Consider the following 27,919-nt stretch of genomic DNA (forward strand, 5'->3'; position numbering starts at 1 on the left):
TCTGCAGTACATATCTGATCTGAAAGCATATGGCTGGATTTGTTCTGTGACTATGTTTGTTGGAACATAAAAGTGAACATTTCATGTAATACAAAAGTTAAACTTGAATATAGGGTCAGAAAATGATAATATTTTTTTAATGGTAATGTACTGGCATGGCTTTAAATCTGAAAGCATCAGTTAAGTAACCATAACCATTTTCTATTGTATTTCAGAATGACAATGTTTGGATTTTATCAAACACTGATAAAACACATGGTGGATGCAGGGTGTAAAAATGCATGCCAGATTTTCGCATACCATAAATTCTCTTCTCTGAGCTGCTGGACATCTCTTTTGATACTGGTTTTGAGTGTCCTGAGTGTGGCCCCACACCTCAGGTAATTATTTGTGACGGCACAGCCCTGAGCTTCCGGCGTGAGCTTCTGCCATGGCGGGATTTACTCTTCCGTCCCAACGACACAGAGCATCCGAGGCAGAAAGGGAGATAAGTACAAAAATAATTGATTACATAAATGGTTCACTGAGTTGCCAAGTAAAAGTAACACCACAATGTAATACATTACCTCATCATTAAAAATGGTGTGAATCTGAAATATGTGTGTGCCTGTGTGATGACCACATTATGTTGAAAAGACCTTGTCTAATTTAGCTTCTTCTTTTTTTTTAAATCACCAGTCACAAGGACAGGGTGTTTGTCCCTAAGGCCAGAGGGCGTCAACTGATGAAAGTCTACTCAGACACAGGGCTGACAAGAGAGGAGAGTGTTGAAATTCTGGTCTGTGTTCCACCCTCTCTGTGGCCAGTTCTCCAGCTATGGCCACAGAAATGCCCTGATGCCCTGGAGAAGTGAATCAGGGCACTGGCGCAGAGCAGTGCAGCATGTGCACTCCTTCACCCTTCACCGGAGCTGCGCCATTTTGTGCAGAGGATGGCGGATGGAGCAGATGTAAAGCAGTCTGTTAATGACATGCTGTTTCTGCAACATCAGTGCCCTCTGTTTTTTGACATAATGAAAAACAATGAAGAGAGCCATGTGCCGCCATACCTGCGGTCACTCCTCCTGGACCTGCTGGACAGAGCAGAAACACCATTTGTTGCCAGGGAAGAAATGCCTGAGGATCCATGTCCTGAGGATCCAGGCCTGCCACACCCCATGTCCTTTTTCCCTGCCCTGACAAAAGTAAGGGAGAGGGGGCACTATGTGGCAGACAAGCATGGAGTTCAAACCTGCCTGCCGTAAAAGCACCAGTGGGCACCCCTCCCTACTTCCTGGAATATTCCTGGTGCATTGTTTGCATGGTTTGTAACTATTTCAGAATACAAGCACTAATTGTTGTCATCTTAAATTACAACTGAAGCATCGTCATTGCTGTCTTTGTCTCACTATCAGGAATATGCTACGGATTTGAGGTCATGGTGAGTCGCCAGACACTCCATTTACTGTGCTAAGGACACGTTTCAGGGAAAGTAAGTAGAAATATCACAAACAGCATCATTCATTCATTGCACTTCCATGGCAATTGCACACGGATTATCTTCCTTTATGTATATTCCGTTATCTGTACTTACTTGAGTATTAATCTTTTTGGAAATTTGTGTCTTTTTACTCCACTACATTTGAAAGGCAAATACTGTACTTTTGACTCCACTATATTTGAAATATGAGCTCTCGTTACTTTGCACATTTGAAAAAGTGAACATAGGTCAAATGTTTTCGTTGGATGTAAGGAACTAAAGGTCTATTCAAGTTTTATGACTGACCAACCCTATTAATGACCAGTTAAGCATTACATTACAATACATTAAAAAGGACAAATACGTGTACTTGTATTGGAGTAATATTTGACAAGGTGTATTTATAATTTCACTTAAGTAAAAGAATTGTGTACTTCGTCCACCTCTGCCTTTACCAGTGCCCAAGGTTGTCGTGTATGACAATAGCTGCAATCTACACCAATATGCTTTAAACCGGGACCCAGTGCTCTTTAAGGACATATGGTTCTTGGTTGATCGCCTCCACTGGAGGAACCACACAGGTCAGGAATTAGTGAAGAGCATAAACCACAAAAAGAGCACTCTGAATATGACTATGAATAAATTCTTCAAAAGTTTCACAATAATGATTCTTCATTTGGTATCTTTATTTCCCCTTTTCTATTACAGGTTGTTCGGTGGGGTATAAATTGGCTGCCTATCCTCAATTTGATGGGATAAATTCGCAATTGGTGGAGCAATGCAATGCCTCACTAAAAAAACTGAAGGGCCAGTTGTCATACATGTCCCCTGAAAATTTCACTCGCCAGCTAAAATTGTTCCTGTGGCAAAAAAACCATGACCTCCCCCAGAGGCAGGACTCTACCCCCCACCTCCCCCAGAGGCAGGACTCTGCCCCCACCTCCCCATGACCTCCCCCAGATAAATTCAAATAAATTCAAAAGTGCTTCGGGAAGAAGTTTTTTTTTTTCACATACAAGGCATTTCAGGCCACAGATATAACCTAGGGGACACAATGAAAATAAATTAACACTCCCCTCAATGTCAACACTTATTTCTTTGCATTGATGTGCGACTATAGAGTTGATGAACTCCGGTGATATGCAAATTCCTTGCTGCAGACATTGCAGAGGACTTTATTTTCACCACTTTATTTTTATCAACACCATCAGGCCGTTTTTTAAAAGTAAATGTTCCAATCAATGATCCAGGCAGCAAGTCTTCTTCTCTCTCCTTCATTTTACAGTCTAATTTTTACTGGATAGAACGGCTCGGGGTCAAAGGTCATACAGAATCGATTAATCTGCACTAATTTTTTTAATCAGTTATTTTTTCTCAAATTAATTAATCGAAATTAATCAGTTATTTTGACAGCCCTAGTTCATACTAACTGTATTTGTCTAGTCTTACTAACATCCCACTCGTGGTTTCAGAGGATGCCGCCTTCAGGAAAGTGCATGAAAGTATTGTAACTCACAAATATGGGTTTGTGTCTGTCAATTGTACCTAGGGTGATGAGAATTAGTTAACATATTAATGTTTTGATGATGAATTCACCTTTGGTGAACTTCCGTGTATACAAAATGCAGCCCAAACAAAGGCAATGTCCTCTGTCTGTGGTAGTTTCAAAGGATGCTGCCTTCAGGAAAGTGCATGAAAGTATTGTAACTCACAAATATGGGTGTGTGTCTGTCAATTGTACCTAGGGTGATGAGAATTAGTCAACATATTAATGTTTTGATGATGAATTCACCTTTGGGGAACTCACAAATATGGGTTTGTCTGTCAATTGTACCTAGGGTGAAGAGAATTAGTCAACATATTAATGAATGTAATTTGCTATTAAAAAATGCATATTTGCATATTTAAACATGTAATTTGCATAATAATTTGGAACCAGTGTATAAGGCTGCGTGCTCAGTCCACTGCTCTTCACCCTGCTGACACATGACTGCACTGCAACCTACAGCAACAATCACATAGTGAAATTTGCTGACGACACAACTCTGGTGGGTCTCATCACCAAGGGCGACGAGACTCAATACAGGTTGGAGGTCGACCATCTGACCACGTGGTGCAGGGACAACAACCTCCTGCTGAACGTCAGCAAGACCAAAGAGATTGTTGTTGACTTCCGGAGAGGTCACACCCAACACCTGCCACTGACCATCGACGGTGCTGTGGTGGAGAGAGCGAGCAGCACCAAATTCCTGGGGGTGCACATCAGTGAAGACCTCTCCTGGACCACCAACACAGCATCACTGGCGAAGAGAGCTCAGCGCCGCCTGTACTTCCTGCGGAAACTCAGGCGAGCAAGTGCTCCACCAGCCATCATGACCACATTCTACCGAGGCACCATTGAGAGCATCCTCTCCAGCTGTATCGCTGTGTGGGGCGGAAGCTGCACTGAATACAACAGGAAAGCCCTGCAGCGCATAGTGAACACAGCTGGAAGGATTATTGGTGCTTCACTCCCCTCCCTGAAGGACATTTACACCACCCAACTCACCCGCAAGGCGACCAAAATTGTGAGTGATGCAAGTCACCCCGCTCACAATCTGTTTGATCTACTGCCCTCTGGGAAGAGGTACAGAAGCCTGCGCTCCCGCACTACCAGACTCACCAACAGCTTCATACACCAAGCTGTTAGGATGCTGAACTCTCTCCCTCCTCTCCCCCCTCCACCCTCAGCTACATAACATCCTGGACATTGGACCCACAATGGCCGCCTGCACCACTCCACTTGCACACTTGTACACTTTGCAACTTGTTGCTGTTGTCCTGAAAACACAACACTTCTGCTGCTCTTACATAACTTGCACCACTATGCCACTTTATTTCTTACTTAGGTCAAACAGAACTACCTCAGCCTCTTATTGGCCTGACTTTGCACTAGTATTTTATTTTATTGACTGTCTATGCACAATTTCAACCAAATTTTGCTGCTCTTATTTTTTCATTATATGTGCCCTCTTATTTACTTATTTACTTACTTTTTTGTTTACTTGAATGTTATGTTTGTCTGTGGACTTAAAATTGGTAAAATATGTCTTGTCTCCACCGTGGGATAGTGAGAAACGTAATTTCGATCTCTTTGTATGTCTGGAACATGTGAAGAAATTGACAATAAAGCTGACTTTGACTTTGACTTTGACTTTGAGATGCTGTTTACAAAGGAACCAACCTTTGAACAGGGGCGGAGCTAATGGTTCACTATAGGGGGTGCGACGATCTTTAGTGGGCCCCTATACTGTCAGTGTTTAATCCAAATTCATGTTTTTATTTAGTCCACTTCATATTGTGCTTATTAGAGGTTTGGTTTATATTAGAGATTTGGTTTATGTCCTGATGACCTAGCCTACCGTTTAGTCTGTGCATCGGGGCAGCTTAGGCCTGCGACGATGCGAACTGTAGTGAAGGCGCGCCTGCAGGTGTAGGCCTACGGCCGTACGCACTGTGCGTACCATCAGGCAAGTCAACGAGAGAGAATGTTCCCTGTGTGTGTTCACACAAAGTTAGCCCACCATAACTTCCCAACTGCTTCACAACTGTGCAGTATCCCATTAACTGCTCGACAATAGGCTATTTAAATTTGTAAACACGTTGTCAAAATCAACTTTAATGTGAGCAGGAGAGGGAATAATAGCCTTCGCACGCAGCAATTACAGACGTTGGGCTAGGCTACTTGTTGCTTTCTTTTACTATGGTTGCCTGTTATCAACACACAATGTTAAGCTAATTCACTAACTCAAGACTTCAAGGCTATCATGGATATAAAACGTTTTTTGGAAACAATGAAAGGGTGGAGGTAGCAAGGATGGAGGCAGCAAAACTAGAGGAGTTTTTTCAGATGAACAAGGTAGGCAAAATGCTTGTCAAAACGTTAGCATTACATCTGGGTTATACTGAATAATGTTACTGATGTTAAAGCACGAACGCTGTTTAAAGCCATACACAACGGTAAACTAGAACAAAACTAAAGGTAACTTTACCCTTTATAGGGCCGTATAAAGTTGTCCAAATGAATAGGTCGTTATTAGGCGTTGTTGATATTGCATATGGATTTTGTACTACAGTAGGCTACTTTTTAGGTGACCAATGCACGAACGAAACCGGGAAACTGACAAATATTATTAAGCCTTTCAATGTTTTGTTGCGCGCGCTGAGGTGCGCTTACCATTCATTCCTGCTGGCGCGCCTGATAGTGACTGCTGTTGTCGCGGCAAGTGCACAGTGTAGGCACAGTGTAGACTAGACCTACATGCTATGTCGCTGATTTTCTGTAGGCTAATAAATGCAGCCTGTAGCATGGGCTACTTCGGCAAACCCAGACCGGTTGTGGCATCAGTTTCTTTTTTAAAACGCAACAGTGTAGCGAGAGGGAGAGTGCGGGCTATTTAATTTGCAGCATGACAGACGAACTCCCATTGTGAGCGCACTCTACGGACCAGTGGCATCTTTAGTAGGCCTAACATTTTTCATTATTATTTTCCCCCAGCAATCAGTACAAATAAGCATCGGTAAATATAACAATTAATCAAGATAGATTTGGCCAAAAGTGGGCCCCCTTTGCGGTCGTGGGCCCGGAGCGATGCCTTTGAAGCTATAATTAGGCTAGAGGGAATTTAATAACATACACACACACAAGGTAATTGGGTCATATTTGCCTAGTAACTACCCACATTATTTTCAGTTTATTATGATATTTCAAGAGTAATATGTTTGACAGATGAGTGAATTAGGTGTAGCCTATTCTGTGCATTTGGAAAAATTACAAAAAATACCCGGAAAAAATACTTTGTAGCCACTTTTGTGATTGTGACCTTGAACTTCATTGTCCATTGCTACAGGTTGCTAGCGCTGAACTTAGATGTCATGATCGCTAGCGCTAGCCTACGATGTTTTGGTCATGATATGGATTTTATTTATTAGGCTACCTTTGAAACGTAACAGTCTAAATTCACCCCCTTTGTCCCTAACTAAAGTACCTTGTTGCCTAGCTTAGTTCGGGTATTCCAGTCTAGTAATTTCATTATGTACTCCGTCTTCTGCTAAATACCATTCTGATTATTGGGCTACAAATATTAGCATGCATTAGCGAATGTAGCTAGATGTGCTTAGGTGACCTCCGAGGCTGGATTTCTAGCCTAGGCTAACTTTAATGCGCATTTTCAGCAAGAATTCCTAAATTGACAGCAAACACATGCAGATATGCATATTGCTTAAAAGGATTTTTCTAAATGTGTACAGGATATGTTAACTAACAGAACAGTAGGCAAATCCATCCCTGAGTATATAAAGAGATATTACGTAAGGGATAATGGACGACACGGTGGCCTCGTAGTGCATTAACTTCTGTGAACAGACCAGTCCATTATCCCGCTTATTCCACTGTTGCCACTTGCATTGTGTTCATTTCATGTTACAATTTAAACGTTTTAATCGCTAAAACTGTCTTGTTTGTAGAACTAATTTCTTCCGACACATATCAACTAAATTCTCAACTCACAGGACAAACTGCCGTTACTAGTTCTAAATGGATGGTTGCTACGGCCAAAGGCCACTCTCCCGTTGTCAAGCGGGCGTATCCCAAGATTCTGATGGACTTTAGCTTTGAAACATCGCTATTTTACTTAGCCTGCTGTCATCCATCTAGCTAAAAGCCACCTCCGTCATATGCTACAATGTTGCAATGTTCTGAACGTCTGCATTTTACAGCTCGGATGCAACATGACAGTTCATTTAAACTTCACAACGAGTTCGGCGAATTAATATACAAGTGTGATACGGCCAAAAAATGGATCTACTTCATAGGTGTGCAGATAACATACGGTTAATGGTCGTTCTAAATTACGTAGGACAATGGGAAATTCAACCAAGCAGTGGAATAAAAAGAAATAAAGAGATTAATAAAGAGATATTACATCCTAGGATAGGCCTACATTATAAGAGCTATATCACACCAATGAAGTGATGATAATATAAGTGCTATGGTGATCAGCACAATGGATAACAATTCTATTTGCAATTTATTACCATACAGCATAGCAGACGAGCTGGCACAATGGGTGATTGTGAAATGCCTTTGGTTGACACTACAAATGTAAGTCGAGATGATGTCATAGCATGGAGGCAAATTGGCAATGTAACCCCTTTCTAAAAAAGTTACAACATTGTATAAAATGTAAATAAAGACAGAATGTATATACAGTATATTAAAATTACATGTAACATATAGGCCTAATTGTTACAACAGAAAAATTGTAGGCTACTTATTTGGGAAATATGTCCATAGTAGGCCTACTGTATTTATTGGCAATTTCAGCATACCAATTTCTTGGCAAGTTGATGTTGGAGTTATTTTTAAATCCTTTCATTTGTTTCACTGTTTCAACTAGACCAAAAAAAGAACGAGGAATTACTCTCATGAAAAGTCCCAAAAAAAAAAAAAAAAGATTTTGTCCATGGTGGGTGGTCATAATTTTCATATGTACACTATGGTTTTGAATACCTTTACCAGCATTTTTCTATAAAACGAGTTCAACTGTTTCCCTTCTCTGTTTTTATTTGTGCTTTTGTGTTAATGTTAATGTACTTTTGGTGAAAGGTTACCAAGATCGCTGAAGGACCATCATGCCCTTCGTTCATTTACATGTACATGGATAAGAAGTCCATCCATTGTGCTGGTAAGCTTTTGTTAATTCTCAGGTTGCATTTATTTGGGGTGGTTGAATTAGCCTTCCGTTGTAATGTAATGCCTTTATTTGTCCCCCAGTGGGGCAATTAGTTTCGCAGCAGTAGGAGCACACAAAGTTACAAAAAATACATACATACACATAGTATAATAAATAACATGATGCACATCCTGGTCATTGAAAACTACCTTTTCCTCCTGGCGTTTAGAAGGGAGACAGCAGAAAGAACAAAGGAGTGTTTGAATCTATTGTAACAAACTGCAAGGTTGTCTCAAAATGGTCTTTATTGGTTACGCACCAAAAACACGAACGTCATTCAACAAGCAACACAAGGCAATTAAACAAGCACGATACACAAACAGGGTAGTCACATACAATACACGGGGTAAACCCATGGGGTACAACCCAAAGAAAGACTACACAAGCTAACACATACACGACAAGGTAAACGCCATTACTCATACTAAAACCAACATCAACATTACACACACACACACACACGCACAGCATTATGGGAGTACAGTGATAACAGCTAGGCTCAGATCATTACACTATTTATTTTAGCAAATGGGAGTCTGAGCAAGGAACCTGATGGTAGAAACTAAAACTGTTGATGCAGAGGATGAGAACAGTCAGACAAGATGAGTTTGCTTTCTTAAATAGCTGTTTGTTGTAGAGATCCTGTAAAGTTTCTTGTCCAAACCAAATAATAAGGAGGACAAGCTTGATGTTTTGGTTCCAGTGCTATATTTTTCAGCGTCATTATTTCATTATTGAAGGAATGCACATCAAATCTGGAGTAAAATTTGTTTAGCTCTTGTGCCAGAACCACATCTGAGGTGAACCCATCTAGTGAGACCCTTTTCTTCACATTGTCAGTCAGACCGACCATAGACCTAATACTGTCCCATGCTGAACCCATATTATTGTTGCTAAGCTTGTCTTCTAGTTTTCTTTTATAGGATAATTTAGCTCTCCAAATTTCCCGTTTGATTTCCTTATGTACACACATTAACTCAGCAGAATTTCCCTGTTTAAAAGCCTGATTCTTTTTATTTTATTTAAGGTATCTGCACACCCAAGGTTAACGGCAGAGGCCAAACTGTTTCTGTCTTGTAGGTCCAGGTCACATGAAACGATTTTTGATGGACCCAACAGTCCTGGCAGCATTCAAAGAGGCCTGTGGGCAACAGCCGACAAACTTGGCACCACGAGGTAAAGAAACCTGTTTGACTTCATGAGATTCATTGGACCATGTTTTTTAAATTGTTTCTGTGATATAGATGCAAGTAGTTTTGAAAACGGCTGAAAAATTTTGTGCAGGACAAACCAGAGAAAATGCAGAGAGTGAGGATGGCACTCTGAATCTAAAGGGGATGGATCCTGAGGCCATTCCTTACCATGGCCTTAAAAGCATAATTTCCTCAATTACAAAAGGTAATTTAACTCATTTCCTGATTATGTCATATCTTTTGGCTTACATCCCACACAGCGTTACAATTACAAATAACCCAACATAAATTAAAATTCAAATTACATTTGTATTCTCATCTGTTACAGGTACAAGGTATTTCTGGAAGGATGAAAACCGCCTGCCCTGGTGGCCAGAAAACTTGCCCTTTATCTCACCTAGCCAAAAACGTAAGAGTATTCAATGTTGAAAAAGTTATGTCTTTTAATTGTGTATTTCAGGTATTATCAATAAAATTGCAGTTCTGTTGTTTTGATTGAGTAAAGATAAGTCAAACAACAACACCAAATAACAGTCCTACTGAAATTAATGGAGGGAAAAATCTTCATATTTTGGCATGTTTTCAAATTTGATTGTAACATATTGCGTTTTATCTTTCCAGATTTGTTTGTTGAGACTGGGAGACAGCGCAAGTTGTCACACCAAGAACTTTTAATAATTATGCGTGCATATCAACAGCATCTCAGCAGTGAACAATAAAAGCCTGTTTGTTCAGTATATCCTGCTAGCTTCCTGTTCAATAAACATTCCTACAGCAGTACTGAATGTAAGTCAGGTAGTCAATAAGGCAAGATAATGTGCTTCTGGAGTTTCTTTTGCAGGGGCTGTGGCAACACTCTCATTAAGGTGACCATGGGTCTGCTTCAGTGATGACAAAAGTTGACAACCTGGAAAGTCAGAATCAGAAAGAATCAGAAATAATCAGCTGTACAATGCGTTTCTCGAATTACATTATGGGCCTATGTACGCCTTATGATGCACCAAAGTCAGTAGGAAGGTGGGGCATGTCTTAATGTATATTAATTGACATCTAGAGGCTATAGGCTTTCAGAAAATATATGGTTTAGGTGGTCAATTCAGCTGTCCCTTAATAGTATAGCCCAAGATGTGTCAGCTGTACAATGTGTTTCTCGATCTACATTATGGGCCTATATACGCCTTATGATGCACCAAAGTCAGTAGGAAGGTGGGGCATTTTACTGGGACGCTGTTTTAAACAATAATGGGGTGTTTTCAGATTATTTAGTTTGTGGTAGAATTGTTGTATAAAAGCAATATAGCACTCGTGATCGTGGGATTGGTCATGGATATTCCCACGGCTGTTGTTGCCTGCGCCACTCGGCCTCCAGCCTCGTGGCTACGGCCGAACAACACCCGTGGGAATATCCATGACCAACCCCACTCTCACTCGTGCTATATTGCTTAATTAATTGACATCTAGAGGCTATAGGCTTTCAGAAAATATATGGTTTAGGTGGTCAATTCAGCTGTGCCTTAATAGTATAGCCCAAGATGTGTCAGCTGTACAATGCGTTTCTCGAATTACATTATGGGCCTATGTAAGCCTTATGATGCACCAAAGTCAGTAGGAAGGTGGGGCATGTCTTAATGTATATTAATTGACATCTAGAGGCTATAGGTTTTCAGAAAATATATGGTTTAGGTGGTCAATTCAGCTGTCCCTTAATAGTATAGCCCAAGATGTGTCAGCTGTACAATGCATTTCTCGATCTACAATTAGGCCTATATTTAGCACAGCGACAACCATATCTAGCAAAATCACAGTAAAAGTAATGTAAAAGTGACGTAAAATACCTGCCAATTGTCCTCTGTATCCACCGCTGCAGTAGACCATGATGTGAGGATGCACTCCATAACACAGCTGTTAATGGAAGCAAGGATTGAGGTGTCAAGGCCAGCATGCTTCAGCCTCTTCAGGAAGTAGACAAATGAGTAGCCAAACAAGGACAATCAAGGCCTTGCTTACATGCTGGCTGTCTTGTAGTTTGACACCACTCTCCTTTCTGTGAGTTTTCTGCTGGAGTCATATAATGAAATGCAACCCATACATCAGGATATTAGGAGCAAGGATCTGTGAAAACATAAGTAGAGGGGGGGGGGGGGGGGGGGGACATAAAGATATGTCGAGAAAACATTGCAGGACCATCCCTAAACAACACATCAGGACACCTTTCTTTCCTTTTTCATTTGATCACTACTGCAATTCATAGACATATGTTGTATACAGGTGAGACAAGGGTAAAACTGATGTGGGTATTTATTCTATTATAGAATAGGCTACTAAAATATAACTCCACAACTTCAAGTTTCAACACTGTTGAAGTTTGTAGTTCTTATGCAGGAAAATCAGTATCTACTTTGGACATTAAAAGCTGCATGCACTACGTAGTACACACGTGCGTATAATGCATTATTTTGGAGATAGAAATGTTGTTGTACTTCTTTGTTTTTGTTTTGCCTATAACAGAATTTTTTGTCACATGAATTACCCAGACCAAAGAAACCAATAGCTTATTACGTGAAACTGACCTGTTTATAATTTAATGTCAAACACCATCTCAACTAATTGAAAAGCAGGATTGTATCACCATCGCACTCATTTCGATAATTTAACCATAACGTGTCGTGAACAATGATTTATTTGGCTAATTATTACGTATTTGTCCACGTCTTTTACTATTATAAGACATTGAATTGTACTAAGAAATTGCTAATTTCAATTACCCAGAGCCAAAGAAACAAAAACGTATTACGTGAAACTGACCTCATTGAATGTATCACCATTGCATTAATTTCGATACTTTAACCATAACGTGTCGTGAACAATGATTTATTTAGCTAATTATCACGTATTTGTCCGTCTTTTACCCTTATAAGACATTGACTAAGAAATTGCACTAATTTCACGTGATTCTAGTTGTTTTACAGCATGAAGGAGTTTTAGTCAGGATAAGTATCCCTATATTTTGTTCGAAACAACAACATTATTATTATTACGTAGTTTAACTTACCTTACCCCACACAGCCAGGGGCCTGTACTACGAAGGGAGCTTAACCTACCCAGATGTAACCCAGGGTTACTTTGTTAAACCGGGGTTGACAAAACCTGGTTATCTTAAGTGGTGTTAATCGGTACTACGATGCTGATTATGAAGTTGATTTGTTGAGCCGGGGTTAACCTAATTGGAGTTTGTACGCGTTCACATAAAAGGGGCGGGTTGCAGCGCAAGTCACCACTTTCAGTGATGACACGATCACCTTATTTTACGGATGAGGAATGCACAATTATTATGACAAATTATGAGGAATTAAAACCCACTCTACGACAAAAATCAAACACGTCGGCAGTGAACAAAGCAAGGCAAGGCTGTTGGCAACGTATTGCAGATCGGGTAGCCTAAATGCCTAAAAGTAAAGTTTTATTTCCACATGTTCTTCAAGTATGTGTTACGGAGGATTAATAGCGGAATGTATGAAATGAGTTGAAATAATTAAATTGCCTATTTTGAGTTCATAGAAATGCCTACAGATGCAACACAATTTAGAAGTGGGCATATATATTACAGTAATAGGATAATTGAATGTTTAAGTAGCCCCCATTGACTGATTTAGTGTATGTAATCCTGTGAACATTTCAGATGCAACACCATTGCCAAACGCACATGGCAGCAGGTGAAAATGAAACACAAACACATTATTCAGAATAGTGTTTTATATCATAGCTTGCATTAATATTTCTTAATTATGAAAACACGTAGGCCTAGTATGCTTATAGCCTTCACTTGGCCTCTGTTTTACAGCTAACAAGAAAAAGGTGTCTTTGAACACTACTGTAAGGCACCAGAGTAGCAGAGTTACAGTAGCAGAGGAGCCATCGCAAGGAATAGTGTAAAGCCGATTATGGAAGGGGTTGAGGGAGGCATTCGGTCGGATTCTGGTGCTGTGGAAATGTGTAGCCTTTATGTGCAGGGTACAGTAATATGACATTCAATTCAACAAGTTTGTTAAAATGGTGATTTTAATTTATTAGGCCTACTGTAGGCTATGTCCGATTTATTTTAGGCTATTCTTGCTCAGATGTTCAACATACTGTAGCGTCGGCGCAAAAAGACTGTGTTAGCGTTCTCCTGCGAAAAGCATGCTGGGACACGAGAGCGAACAATCGGGGGGTTTATGTCGTTATTCTCCTAAGTTATAAGTGTAAAGTTGGTGTCCTTATCGTAACATGTTTCCCTTTTAGTTATCCCTCATGTGTGTTCCTTTTCGTGTGGGGGGGCTGGACCTCCCCTGTTGGTGTAGTGTGTGTGATTTCTTGACCTGCTCTATTGTGATCTGTGTCTGTGTGTCCCTGCCCTCATTCTCGAGCCTTTAAAGCTAACATTGAACAACACTTGGTGTCGTGTGCATTAAACGTTACAATACTATAGGCTAGGCCTATGTCCGATTTATTTTCGGACATTCAGTATTCTTGCTCAGATGTTCAGCATCACCGATTAGATGGAATGCATGAATGTCCACGTAAGGCCATTGCTATGACGGGTGACATTAGAGACTTCTGCCTAGATCATCTGACAAAGATAACGAATTCCTTCGGCTGACAATCTATATCTTCATAGAGAATATCGTCCGGATATATATATGCAGGGGTGAAAGTAAGCCGGTACTGGCTGGTACGGAGTACCACTAAAATATTTGGAGAGGGTACGCCGTACCGGAAAGAAAACTATACTGTCTCTGAAAAATATAGCACTTTCAGCATGACAACACAACTGCTAACGTCAAATTACCAGAAGCAACATGTTTCTCCCAAACTATATTTCATATACATCGTTCTGAACTGTATCTGAATTGTGTCTAAACCTCCAGTGCAGCTGGACAGACAACGAGCAAGCTATAGCGCGCGTACAGTAGCCTACAGTAATTGCGCCAACGTGCACTGGTGCATCCAAAGTGTTTTAGCAGACGGACGTTTCTTGGAAAGTCGCCCAAATAAAAAAAAAACACAGGCTAAAGAAAAATATGTTGATGTTTCAATAGCCTATTCTGGTTTTATGTGTGCAGTGTTTTGCTGGAGAGACAAGAGTCAGACAGCGCGTGTACGGCTTAACCAGATCTTGCGCAGCAATAATGAACGTGTTTTAGCGGACAGAAGTATGTTGCAGTCTCCCAAATAAAAAGGCATGACTCAAAGAAACGTGTTTCATGAAATACAGTAGCCTATATAAAAAAACAATTGGAAGTAGGAGCGAGCAGAGTAGGCTAAATAAATAAATAAATGTTGAAATCAAGTGTTTGCAATTTATTCATAATCAAAAACAGATACAGGTGGGTTAAAGATATCTAGTGATACTAGAGTGATAAGAAGTCCTAGTGAATGCTTGATAAGTAGCCTATAATACAGTAAATAAACAAATAAATAAATAATAAATAATTAGGCTAAGTGAAATTTTCGGTGCGCGCATTATAACTCTATAACATAGTACCACCAAGAAATAAAAACTACTTTCACCCCTGTATATATGGCGGTCTCTAAAACCCCTCGCCCTGCGAAGAGAGCCCCTCACGATTTGCGCTTTGTCTCGAATTGTTAGTGGAGGGGTGGTACTTATAAAGGGTGTGGTTAACGGAACATTCGGGTTAACCAAGAACATAACCTGCTCGGAGCAGGTTTGAGATGCAGCGTAAAAATTGCCATGGCAGCATACCTCGGTTAAAACATATCCACCTTTCGTAGTACGGGTTTATCGGGAAGTTACGCCACACGTGATCAAGTTACTCTCAAAGTTACCCAGATAAGCCAGTAACCCCGCTTTGTAGTACAGGCCCCAGCTCTCGCTCTACGATGCGTTTCCGCTTTCTTGTGGTGGCGTGTGTCACATGACAGCAACCAGCCTATCACACTGGGGCTCTTATACGGGGCTCTTCGGCGTTTTTCGAGCGTTTACATACCTCAACAAGCATAACATGGCCCCCATTCTTCTTCTTCTTCTTGTTTTTCTTTGGCGGTTGGTAAACAGCTTTTAGGTGCATTACCGCCACCTTCTGAATAGGAGTGTGGGCCTGAATACATCACCAAAAAAAAAAAGATAAAACGCAATATTGAAGCATACAGTTAAGAACATAATTATTCATACCCCTGGCAAATATTGATGCAATGTTGATTTTCACTTGATATGTTTGTTCTGACTGACAATAACACTGCCACATGCCAAAAGGTTGTGAGACAATGTGGTAGAAACATGGAATAAAAAAAATAAATAAACGTTATTTTCATCTTTTTTAAACATTTTTATGAAAAATGGCATGTCCAAAATTATTCATACCCTTTTTAAATAATCAATGGAAACATCTTTATTTGCCATCAAAGCTCTAGACATGGTTCTTATAATACCTAGCCTCTCCATGTGTCCACAACGATTGTAGGCCTTTTTAGCAGCAATCTGGGTTTTGAAAACATATGTAACCTACTCAACAAGTGAGACAGATGGTGTCTTAGACCAGATATCAAAAACAACATTACATTCATAAAAAAAAAAAACATGTGAAAGAGATTCTTCCATATCGCAAAAGGCACACATATTATCCATATCCATAAATGTAGATAGTAATGGATTACAAGAGTAAGTTTTGTGTAAAATGTTGAAGTGTAATTCTTTTACTTTGTTGGTAAGGCAAAAAGTGTTAGGTAATAACCATGCCTTCTTCCAGTCAATATCATTAATTGATTTATTCCAGAAAAATGTCCCTCTAGGAGTTCATTTCTTTTCAGCACGGAAAGCGTCACGTATAAAGTTCTTATTGCATTTTTTTTTTATCAAGGAGAGGGCAACCATCAATGGCTACAGTAGGGTTTACTCAGACATTTGAGCTGTTTGACAAGTGATATTCCATTAACTGAATGATACCATAGGGATTGCATTACACACAAGATTAAATTATTTGCCTCTTACAGGAAACTGGTGGATAACAAGAAATTTCTCATAAGAAAGGAGGTTTCCATTCTTGTCAAATAAGTCTTTAATGAAAGAAACATCCTTTGCGAGCCAAGAAGGAAGAAAAATAGATTTGTTCTTTACTGTAATGTCTTGGTTGTACCCTAAAAGAGCTTTATGGGGAGAAAAGTGATGAACGTAGAGTAGTTTCCAGGCTAAGAGGGCTTGTTTGTGGAAATTAGATAGTTTAAGAGGACGTTTAGGAGGAGAATATAGTTACTCTGCTGATTTTTTTCAAATATATGCTAGTAAGATATTCTAAAACCTTTAAAGGTGGGATCTAACTAAAAACATCAGCTATAGAATGTTGATGATAAAATTGTTGTCTTTCGGTTTTCAAGGCAGGGTGATTAATTTATTTACCAGTATTTACATTTATCATAATCTACGCCAGCCTACGCTGTAGCCTCACCTGGACCCCGCCAGAAATGTTCATTTTTGCTTTTGAAAATCCCTCTTGTGGTTGTATGTGGGCTCCATAATCTCTGCTGATTCTTTAAAGAACACACTGATTCATCAGCCAGGCTTTAAATAGAACAAATGTAAAGAAAGTTGCATACAGAGGAGGATGTTCCTTATATTTTTTTATTTCTGTTCGGTGCAGCAAAAAAGACTGCATGTGGTTAAGTGCTATATATTAGCCTGACGAGCCATACCCACATCAAGATGTAGGGTCTGGGAATTATCCATTGCCACATTGTCAATCAGAGAGGTGGGATAAACTGTTGTCTTTCAAATTTCCTCTGCATGTGTTACAGGTCCCAAATATGGGACTGAAAGTAACAAAGATAAAAAAGTCCTGTAAGACAGGTGAAATAAAAGGAGAGTTAGACACAGCAGCTTTCCATGTTTTCTCCCAAATTGCATCTTGTTTATTTATTCAGAATAAATTACAAAATCTCTGTGAATTAACTGTTTTGTTCAAGTCCCAGTGTGGTGTACAACATACATATAAAGTATATAATAGTTTGTATAATGAGAGTTAGACACAGCAGCTTTCCATGTTTTCTCCCAAATTGCATCTGAGAGCGAGCGGAGGTCCGTTCCCATAGCAACCGGAACGCAACTGCTTGTGCCACTACAGTGACGGTGTGTGTGTGTGTGTGTATATATATATATATATATATATATATATATATACATACACACATACATAGAGATCACATTTTTATATTTATTTTTATATTTACTAATAGACATATGACCAATGTGGTCACCTGTTTTGGGTGCGCAACACATGCAATAGGATAGCGGTACAACTCAAGAGTCCCATGCCTTGTGTGTCCTAGGGATCTGGTGTCTCCATGGTCCATGGTCTAAAACTGCTTTATATAGGTCCTGTAAACGTATATCCAGAGGCAGGCAAGTTCGACCAGGGCTCTTCACATATCGATGTAGTCATATCTTACACGTAAAATACAGACAGTGATACGTATCGGTTAATCTTTTCACCCCTAATAGCTAGCATAGTTGCTGCTAATGTCTAAGACTGTCTCAAATGGTGTACTTCTGCACTTACAATACCTAATTTGAGTGTGTGGGGGCCTTCACACTGACAATTCCAACGACACAAAGTGCACTGCTAGTCCCCGGATGGTGCACTCATAGCAGTCAAAAAGCTGAGTGTGGAACACTGGATACTTTTCGCCCTCAATGGACGCCATCTTGGCTATATAGCGGAAGGGGAGGGAGCGTTTTCAAACTTGTGGTAATTGCAGTTGAGAAAGCTGAACCAGCAGCAGTGGAAAACACACTTTACAGATGTACAAGCAAGTTATAACATAAACTGTTTTGACACAGTATGACCATGTTACTGTCAAATAGAGGACACAAATAAAGTTATATTTAAATGTTGCGATTGTCATTTCCATTAAGTGCACAGAGTTGTTTGATATGAGACGACACTATTGTTAAAATATATGCTCTCAGCCCAAAAGCATACAGTGCACATAGGGTGCTGCACGAAAGTGTACTCACTAAAGTATGCCAATTGAGACACAGTGAAAGTGATATGGTGCTGTGGATGGTCATAATACGTTTAGATTGGAGGTGAGAGAGAGGCCACAGATCAATAAACAAAAGATAGCAGATAGCATGCAGTTCTAGCCAACTCCAGTAATTTTTGACCAAGCTGGGCAAGGTTTAGGATCGGTCAATTACGCAATCAACGGCTCCTCTGTGGAACCTCATTAAAAGAAAACACTGGTTAAGACCATACCTTTATTCAATGCAATGCTTTCTCGTTACAAACGATGAAGAAAAATGTCAAGTTAACACTGGTTATGACCATTCCTTTATTCAATGCAATGTTTTCTTGTTACAATTGATGTGGTCAAATCATCAATATATATATATATACATATTTTTTTTTTTTAAATAATAAGATGAGCAAAGACATGATCATTTACATACATTTCATACAAAAATACATACATTTCAAAGATACATATTGATTTTTCACATAGCATTGAAAGCAGGTTACGCAAGACTTTTTTTTGGCTGGACAAAATGTTAATATTTCAGAACACTGGACATACAGACAATCTGTTTTAAATAGCCATAATGGCCTATAATCTTACATTTAAACGGCACTAAATCACAAACTATATATTTCCACAATGCAGTTTATTAAGCGTCGTCAGCACCAGCAGGTGGTGTAGGATCAGCTTTGCACAAGCAGCGAAGAAGCCTACTTTTATTCTATAAAGCAGCGCAAATTGTTGCCCACACATTGCAAACAGACTCTAGCTACACAACTGCAGTAGTGGAGAATCTCAGAAAAATTCCCACTAGATTGGTAACGGTTTGCGGTCGGCATAGGCGAGCTTAAAAACTGCCATGATGTTGTTGTTTGCATAAGTTAATTGCTGCGCGATCACAGCCCCTTTTCCCTCACTTCCAGCGGCCCCTACTCACAGACCCGGTAGCCTAATAATGAAGCAACAGCTGTGATGAACGTTAATGCTGGTTCACCTGAGAGTGAATACAGACCCTTACTGAAAGTTTTAGATGAGTGGTCATGATCTTTCTAGTTTCCTTAGAACCCCCCCCCCCCCCCAAAAAAAATACTATTGACTATACATAGACTGTTACACGTCCTTCGTAAATTAGCGTATTGCTGTAATGTGCGGCATGATTTCATAGAATGACAGCCTATGTCGCTGCTTGTGCAAACTGGACATAAAAAACAAACCTTTCATAGACTATGTTTATATTTAACTTGTCATGGTAACATACACCTGTCTTTCTAGATGCGAGGGACTATCAATGCTTTTTCAAACATTTCTGTGGCTTTTTCAATTCTTAAAAGTTTGCACCATCATATGATTTTGAAGAGGAACATTTGAATGCCTTTTCACACTTTCTCTCCAACGTGAATTAGTATATGTTTTTTAAGCCTTGAATTATCTGAATTATGTTTTCAACAGTGGTCAGATTAAGGCTTTTCTCCGGTGTGGATTTTCATGTGTCTTTTAAGTGTAAATTTGTGTAAAAAGCCTTTTCCACACTGGGTACATTTGTGACCGTCTTGAGTGTGTATTGCCATGTGGTATTTAAGAGTTGAGAGTTGTGTAAAAGCTTTTCCACATTGTGCACATTCATGAGGCTTCTCTCCAGTGTGTGTTAGTAAATGGTTTTTAAGAGTTGAGAGTTGTGTAAAAGCTTTTCCACATTTGACACATATATAAGGGTTCTCTGCCTTATGTAGGATCAAGTGTTGTTTAAGAGTTGAGAGGTGTGTATAAGCTTTTCCACACTGGGCACATTTGTGAGGCTTCTCTCCAGTGTGTATTGCCATGTGGGTTTTAAGATTTGAGAGCTGCTTAAAAGCTTTTCCACACAGGGCACATTCATGAGTCTTCTCTCCAGTGTGTATTAGCAAATGGCTTTTAAGAGCTGAAATTTGTGAAAAACCTTTTCCACATTGGACACATATATGAGGCTTCTCTCCAGTATGTACGAGAATGTGTTTTTTAAGAGATGAGAGGTTTGTAAAACCTTTTCCACACTGGGCACATTCATGAGGCCTCTCTCCAGTGTGTATTAGTAAATGTTTTTTAAGATATGAACTTTGTGAAAAAGTTTTTCCACACTGGGTACATTTGTGAGGCTTCTCTCCAGTGTGTATTGGTAAATGTCTTTTAAGAGCTGATCTTGTTGAAAAAGCTTTTCCACACTGGGCACATTTATGAGGCTTCCCTCCAGTGTGTATTAGCATATGGGTTTTAAGATATGAACTTTGTGAAAAAGCTTTTCCACACTGGGTACATTTGTGAGGCTTCTCTCCAGTGTGTATTGGTAAATGTCTTTTAAGATCTGATCTTGATGAAAAAGCTTTTCCACACTGGACACATTTATGAGGCTTCCCTCCAGTGTGTATTATATGGCATTGTAGACCTGACCTTTGTGAAAAAGCTTTCCCACTTTGGACACAATTATATAGTTTATCTCCATGTATGAACATGTGGGCTTTAAAAGTTGAGAGATGTGTAAAAGTTTTTTCACACTTGACACATTTAAGAGGCCTCCCTCTAGTGTGTATTAACAAAGGGGCTTTAAGATGTGACATTTTTGAAAAAGCTTGTCCACAAAAGGCATATTTATGTTGCCTTTTGCCAGTACTCTGCCTTTGATTAACACCATGAGAGTGTGTTTGCTGCTGTTTCCCAAGTTCAGTAAGGGCTGTGAAACTCCTGTAGACTGAGCGGTGGTAAAGCCTTCCTTTGAGTTCATCATTCGGTCCATGGATCTTCTGTTGCCTTATGTGGGGGTGTTCTGATACACCTGGAAGAGTTACCATAACGATTTAGAATGACAGACTTTCTATAATTCAATATTGGCTGATGACATTTTGTGTCAAATTCTGTCCAAAGCTAATCCTGATGTGTCTATGTATAAAACAATTTACAGGCACAAGAAATTATTCATGCATGACGAGACTGAGAGCTTGTTCCACGCTACAGATACATTTTCGATTATTTACAGTTATAGTAATCTACGTCATAGCACAGCCTACACCCGCACCTCGCCAGAAATGTTTATTTTACGCTTTTGAAAAACACTTTTGTGGTTCGATTTGGGATCTATAATCTCTGCTGATTCTTTAAAACAGCGGTCCCCAACCACCCGGACATTCCTAACCGGGCCGTAGCCTACGACAAGAGTTTAAAAAAAAAAATGCATGCAAACTAAATAAACTCAAGGCATAAAAAAAAAAATTCTTGGGTTCCGGTTTCCGACCGACCCTGTCAATTTATGTGCGACCCAAATTTATTTTATGAGCTTGGGGAAGAAATAACACTATATATATTAAATAAATCCACAAATAAAAGGCGAACTATAATTACATTAATTACCCCTTGCGTTATGTATAGGGATGAGCGTATTCTCTCTTTTACAAAGTAGCCTATGCACAGCTGTTCATGAAGAAGATTGTTTTCGTCACTTACCAAGGCACTCGCAATTTTGTCCAAACACCGCAACTTTTTCGCAAATTTGACCAATCATCGTAGTTTCACCGTGAAATTTCACCTACCACAACAGTCCCTCGCGCAGAATATTGAGCCAGATGGCACACTTACTTCTGCACCTTTTGCATATGACACCAAAGACTGCCCTAACGTGTTCGTTCCTCTACAGTTTTGATGACAATAAATAGAAGGCTAACGTTAATGATCTGCTTACTTGCATCTCTCAACCTGGTGTTGCTAACCTACCTAGGCTATGAAAGTAAGTTAATTAAGGCCTACTTGGTTTACTGATTGTTGAGTAGGCTATGCAACCCATTGGCAAACGTTTACCTGGATATGTCCTTTTAGCTTATGTCATGTTTGCTAGCTTGTGGGCTTAGTTTGAGTAGTGCTACCAAAATCATAGAAATTAATAAAATTGCAAGACATTTACCTCTTCTATGATCCAATAATGATTTCATTCGAGTTGTTTTTTTTACATTTATTTTAACTAATGACATAGAAGACATTCCCAATTGCATCCACATATCGTAATGCACTATGCAAAAAGTGATTTACACTCGTAGCCGAACACAGTGAGATGCAAGCCTTCCAATCCACTCAGAAATGTACTTAGGCTACTCTCACGTCCTTAAAGGGGCAGGCAGTCAATTAGACGTACACCACCAATGTAATGACATTAAACAGAAGTGTAGTCAAATAGTTTAAATCAATATGAAATTACTAGATACTTACTTGGCTATTAGTAATTATGCAGGCCACAGACTATGAATTATTAAAAAGATATGAACTTAATATGAATTACAAAATATATGAATGTATTGAAACATGACATGATGCCATCTCTTTAGGTGACTGTCTTTTTTGGACAGTTCTACTATAATGCTTTGTGAATGACCTCAGTCAAAGCATTTTCACAAATAAAGTAGGCCTACTTTGATTTTCTGTAATCCTTACTGTTTACCTTTGATTATCCTTTTTAATAAGCATCAAGATTATCAGTGTGATTTTGGTCTTACTAACCTTAATTGCCCTAAATTTAAACTATTTTTGCAATTTTCACTTCCTCCGGCAATTTCTCCACAAGAAACAGCTAAAAACACCGCAACTTCCATCCAGGCATTTTAGGTCGCAACAGTCTCAAAAAAACCTCGCGAAATCCTGGTGGGATTGATTTTCTACCTACTGTATCCCTTACTGCCACAGGGAAAAAAAAAGAAAAAAAAATCCCTACCGACCCATGGCCTCAACTGACAACCAACAGGAACCAAACCTTTTTTTTTTTTATGCCCAATTTAATTCGCAATAATGTCACATTCTCAATAATACCCACTGACGATGGTGAGCCAGATACCTCAAAGAAAAAGAAGGGGTCATTCAATACGAAATATAACGAGTCATATTTAAAATATGGTTTCGCAGAGACCGGTGACTCGCATGCACCAAGTCCTTTATGTGTGGTATTTGGCGATAAGTTGTCAAACGACGCAATGAAACCATCAAAGCTAATTCGACATCTAGAGTCCAAGCATGTTTTTTCACACTTAATCTCCAACGTGAATTAGCATATGTTTCTTAAGCCTCGAATTTTCGGAAAAACCTTTTCCACATTGGGCACATTTATAAGGCTTCTCTCCAGTATGTGCAAGCATGTGGCGTTTAAGATCTGCGAACCTGTGAGATGTTTTTCAATACTGGTCACATTTATGAGGGCTCTCTCCAGTATGTATTATCTAGCTTTTGAGATCTGTGGACCTTTCTAATGCTTTTCCAGACTGGTCACATTGATGAGGCTTCTCTCCAGTGTGTAGGTGGTTATTTACTCTTTACATCAATGCTATAGAAAACATATTGATTTGACGCACGTAACTTTGTCGCTGACTCAAAAACAAAACAATTTCAAGATGACTTTCAAGATGGTGTTGTGCATTAACAATGTGCCTAAAATTATATTAGGCTAGCCTGATCAAGGTACGAAATGTAATACCTTGTGAAATCGGGATTACTACACTTTCATACCGTTTAACACTTTGAGCGTTTATGGCACTCAAAGTGTTAAAAGGTATAAAAGCTTGTGTGGCCCGTGTACAGAGGGGAGTCTGTTGTCATTTGAGAGAGAGACTGCGGGGCTAAAAGGGGCAGCGTGAATCAGTGCGCTGTGAACTGAAATTGTAGCTGTTTCTGAAACGCTATTTCTAAATGGAATGTGACAAAATAATTGTTTTTGCTCGATAACATTGTTTTTTGTGATCGTTTAGAACCAAAATCGATATGCCTCTTGCCAGTGTTTGCAAGTGATTCAGTGCAGCACAGAGCTGCCCCAGGCTTCAGTGCAACAGCGCCCTCTAGAGTCACAAAATTCAGTGAAACACATATGGACTGTTCAGTTCTATATGAGAGGACTTACTTTCCAGCTGGTCATGCTCCTCTTCCTCCATCTCTTCTTCTTCTTTCTTCACTTCAATCGTCACTGTTGGCATTTCATTGTAAGTAGACCTTGGTGACTCTGTGACGTCTGTTTCAGTTTTACAGTCTGTTTGAGATTCACAGTGAAGCTCTGCAAAGGGCTTTTCTTCTTCATCTGGACATGAAATCATATGACCATACTCCTCCTCGTTTACATCTTCTTCTTTCACCATCACGCTCAGCGGGCCAAGCTGTCGCACTTCCTCCTCTTCCTTCTTCACCGTTGTCTGTAGTGTTGCACTGTAAGTAGACTTTTCTTCTGCATCTGGACATGCAATCAGATGACCAGATTCCTCCTGTTTTACATCATCTTTTATATCTTCTTCTTTCACGATCACTCTCAGGTCAACCTGGTGTGTTTCAGCACAGCTAGAACGAAATGGAAGTCCAACATCCATGTTGCTAGCAGAAGAAAGATGATCCCATCCAAATATTTCAATTGCCTGAAATCAGAGAAACACAATATTTGTTTTTCAATTAATAAAAAAAAATCCCATGAATAAAAATATTATTATTATTATTATTATTATTAAGCTTATTACTGCAGCTCAAAGTGCTTTACATTTAGAGCATTTAACACAGTATTGAATTGTAGTAATCAGGGTAGGAATTTCACGGCGGCCACGACGGCCATGGCCGTCGTAGCCCCTTGCGTTGGCCGTGACGCCCCTTTGAAAATCAGAGGTTTACAGGCCACGGTGGCCTTGGTGCCCCTTCTTTAAATATTCTGCTTTGCGTCCTACTAATAGCGATATATATTTAGCCTATGGCCTGTCAAAATAATCTTAGCATTCACAGCGCAAATTACGCAGTGGAGAAAGTGACAGCGCAAGAAAGAAAGTGCGTCCAAATTAACCCATTCTTCTCAGTTGAACTACTCGCGAAGTAGCCTACTCATCACACAGACATCACAAGTATCACATGAAAGAGCTTTTTCTCAGCTTTTAAACGATGTAAGCCGCTAATTGCTGTGGTGAACGGTTCGCGAGAAAAGTAAATAATATCATTCAATTTAATCATAAATTCTACTGAAGGTTTTGCGTCCATCTCCCTACCCATTCATCTCGGTGGAATACTTCACGAACCCTTCGTTTAACATATGACAAACCATATATCAGAATAAACAGCAGACCTTACCGAACAGAAAAGTGTAAAGCAGTCCCCTGTACAGTTAGCCGTTCCAGACTAATCCCTTTTTGAATTTGCAGTAAATTTCAACATACATGGATGTCTCCAAATTTGGGATTTAAGTTTTACACTGTGTTTAAATTGTTCCACATTATTTCATAACGGGCCAAATACAAAATAAATATTACAAATGTCGCCTAGATATCGGTAAATCAGAGGACAGCTGATTATAAGAGTTTGTGAAAGTAGCCTTAATGATCACAAAATGCTAAGCATGCATCTAGACTATTTGAGTTTCTTAAAGCTGAGCTGTGCTTAAATTGTTCAATACATGATTTCATAACAGGCCAAATATAAAATAAATGTTAAATATAGCCTAGATATCTGAAAATATTAGATGATCAGATGATTTACAGTTATATGTAATATGTCATGTTTTATGTTTTTGTAATGTTTCATACAGTGATGCAGGTCTACTGCAGTGAATACAACTTTGATCATTTTTATAGCATACTACTGTATAGTTAACTTTGGCCTTGGTGCCCTGACATGTGGCCTTTGTGCCCCCCACCAAATATGCCCAACTGAAGGCCAAGTGGCCTTGCCCCTAAAATGGTGAAATTCCAAGCCTGGTAGTAATACAAACAAACAAACAAACAGACAAACCAAACAATAAATAAAACATAAAACATTTACAATTAATTAAAAATGAGAATTCACAAGATGGTAAGGAGATAGATACAACATATACAATACAACTGATGCAGTGAAAAGACCATGTAAATAGTCAAATAATAAAAAGAAATAAGATACAAGAAAAAAGTGAAAACTAAAAGCTCACATACAGTATGTGCTCTTTGCCTGAGATCGACACATCGTTATGTGTAGCAATAATGGGATCATACCCAGAGAACAACAAAAAATAACTGCACTTCTTCAAGTGTAAGAACTGCTGTTGTATGAGTATTACACTGTTGCGTTGGAGGAATTATTTGCGTACTTATGCATGACATGCAATATTTTGGATATTAAAAAAATGCATTGTACTACATCTCTCGAACATGTCTCAAAGTAGGCTATGTAACTATTGCTTCTTTTTGTTCAATGGCGTTGAGATCAGCGGTACGAAGTTACTTTGGCTAACTAGCTACATAGGCTACTATCTGAAAGCACAAACCCTTCCTCCCGCAAGTTCGCTGCTCTGACAACTTACTTCTGTTGATTGGTGTTTGTGTCTGATTAGACGCGGAATCTTATTTATTTCCGCAAAATGTCTTGAACCATTCTCCCGTTTTGGACTGCATGCAATTTCCCCTGCTCGCGACTTTAACTTCGTGGAGCCAGCAAACATAATAATCACAATACCCAGATAGCCCCCATTGTTCTTCTTCTTGTTTTTCTTTGGCGGTTGGCAAACAGCTTTTATGTGCATTACTGCCACCTTCTGAATAGGAGTGTGGGCCTGAATACATCACTGTAAAAAAAAGATAAAACACAATATTGAAGCATACAGTTAAGAACATAATTATTCATACCCCTGGCAAATACTGATGCAATGTTGATTTTCACTTGGCATGTTTGTTCTGACTGAAAATGGCACAGCCACATGTCAAAAGGTTGTGAGACAATGTGGTAGAAACATGGAATCAAAAAAAATAACCGTTTTTTGTTTTAATCTTTTTTTTTTACATTTTTATGAAAAATGGCATGTCCAAAATTATTCATACCCTTTTTAAATAATCAATGGAAACATCTTTATTTGCCATCAAAGCGCTAGACATAGTTCTTATAATACCTATCATATCAAGCCTCTCCATGTCTCCACAATGATTGTAGACCGCACCTTTTTAGTAGCAATCTGGGTTTTGAGGCATGAACGATTATTTGCCATCACTTTGGCCTTGTGCTCACTTTTTGACTGATTGAGTACTCTGGCTGGGCCACTCTTGACTGTATGTTTTGGATCATTGTATGTTTTAATGGTCCAATTATGCCTGGGGCAGGTCTCTTGGCACACTGCCTGATCTTTTCCTCCAGAATCTCAGTGTAACCTCTTGCTTTACCATTTATTTTGAGAAGGTAAAACCCGGATTGCTGTTAAAAAGATGTGGTCTAGAATCATTGTAGACATGGGGAGGCTTGCTAGATATTATAAGAACCATTTTGAGAGTTGTGAATGCAAATAAAGATGTTTCCATTGATTATTTAAAAAGGGTATGAATAATTTTGGACTTACCATTTTTCATAAAAATGTTAAGAAAGATTAAAAATGCTAAGTTTTTTTAATTCCATGTTTCTCCCACATTGTCTTACACATTTTTGGCATGTGACAGTGTCATTTTCAGTCAGAACAAACATATTGATAAAGAGAAAATCAGCATTAAGTCAGTATGTGTA

The 27,919-nt window shown here is 39.3% G+C and overlaps 2 protein-coding genes across 5 annotated transcripts in view; both read right to left on the reverse strand.

Moving 5' to 3' along the window:
• The window catches only part of LOC143121017 (uncharacterized), a 90,176-nt gene that overhangs the window by 29,482 nt on the left and 32,775 nt on the right, over positions 1–27,919 (reverse strand). For 2 of the 4 annotated variants that reach the window (XM_076281439.1, XM_076281428.1), the window contains exon 1: positions 24,336–24,447. In XM_076281439.1, the coding sequence (XP_076137554.1) occupies positions 24,336–24,350 (15 nt within the window). In that variant the 5' untranslated portion in view covers positions 24,351–24,447. Of the gene's footprint in view, positions 1–24,335; positions 24,838–26,735; positions 26,897–27,919 lie in introns of those variants that run through there. The other 2 variants (XM_076281426.1, XM_076281431.1) reach the window with 2 other exon arrangements.
• On the reverse strand, positions 18,740–21,145 carry LOC143121153 (uncharacterized). Its single transcript, XM_076281547.1, has one exon. The coding sequence runs from the start codon at positions 21,025–21,027 to the stop codon at positions 19,894–19,896; it is 1,134 nt and encodes a 377-aa protein (XP_076137662.1). The 5' UTR covers positions 21,028–21,145; the 3' UTR covers positions 18,740–19,893.

Source organism: Alosa pseudoharengus, unplaced genomic scaffold (genome assembly GCF_046254945.1).
Source record: "Alosa pseudoharengus isolate Yale_2024_CS ecotype anadromous, Long Island Sound unplaced genomic scaffold, YU_APseudo_1.1 YU_APseudo_1.1_scf_1, whole genome shotgun sequence".
NCBI classification, from domain to species: Eukaryota; Metazoa; Chordata; class Actinopteri; order Clupeiformes; family Clupeidae; genus Alosa; species Alosa pseudoharengus.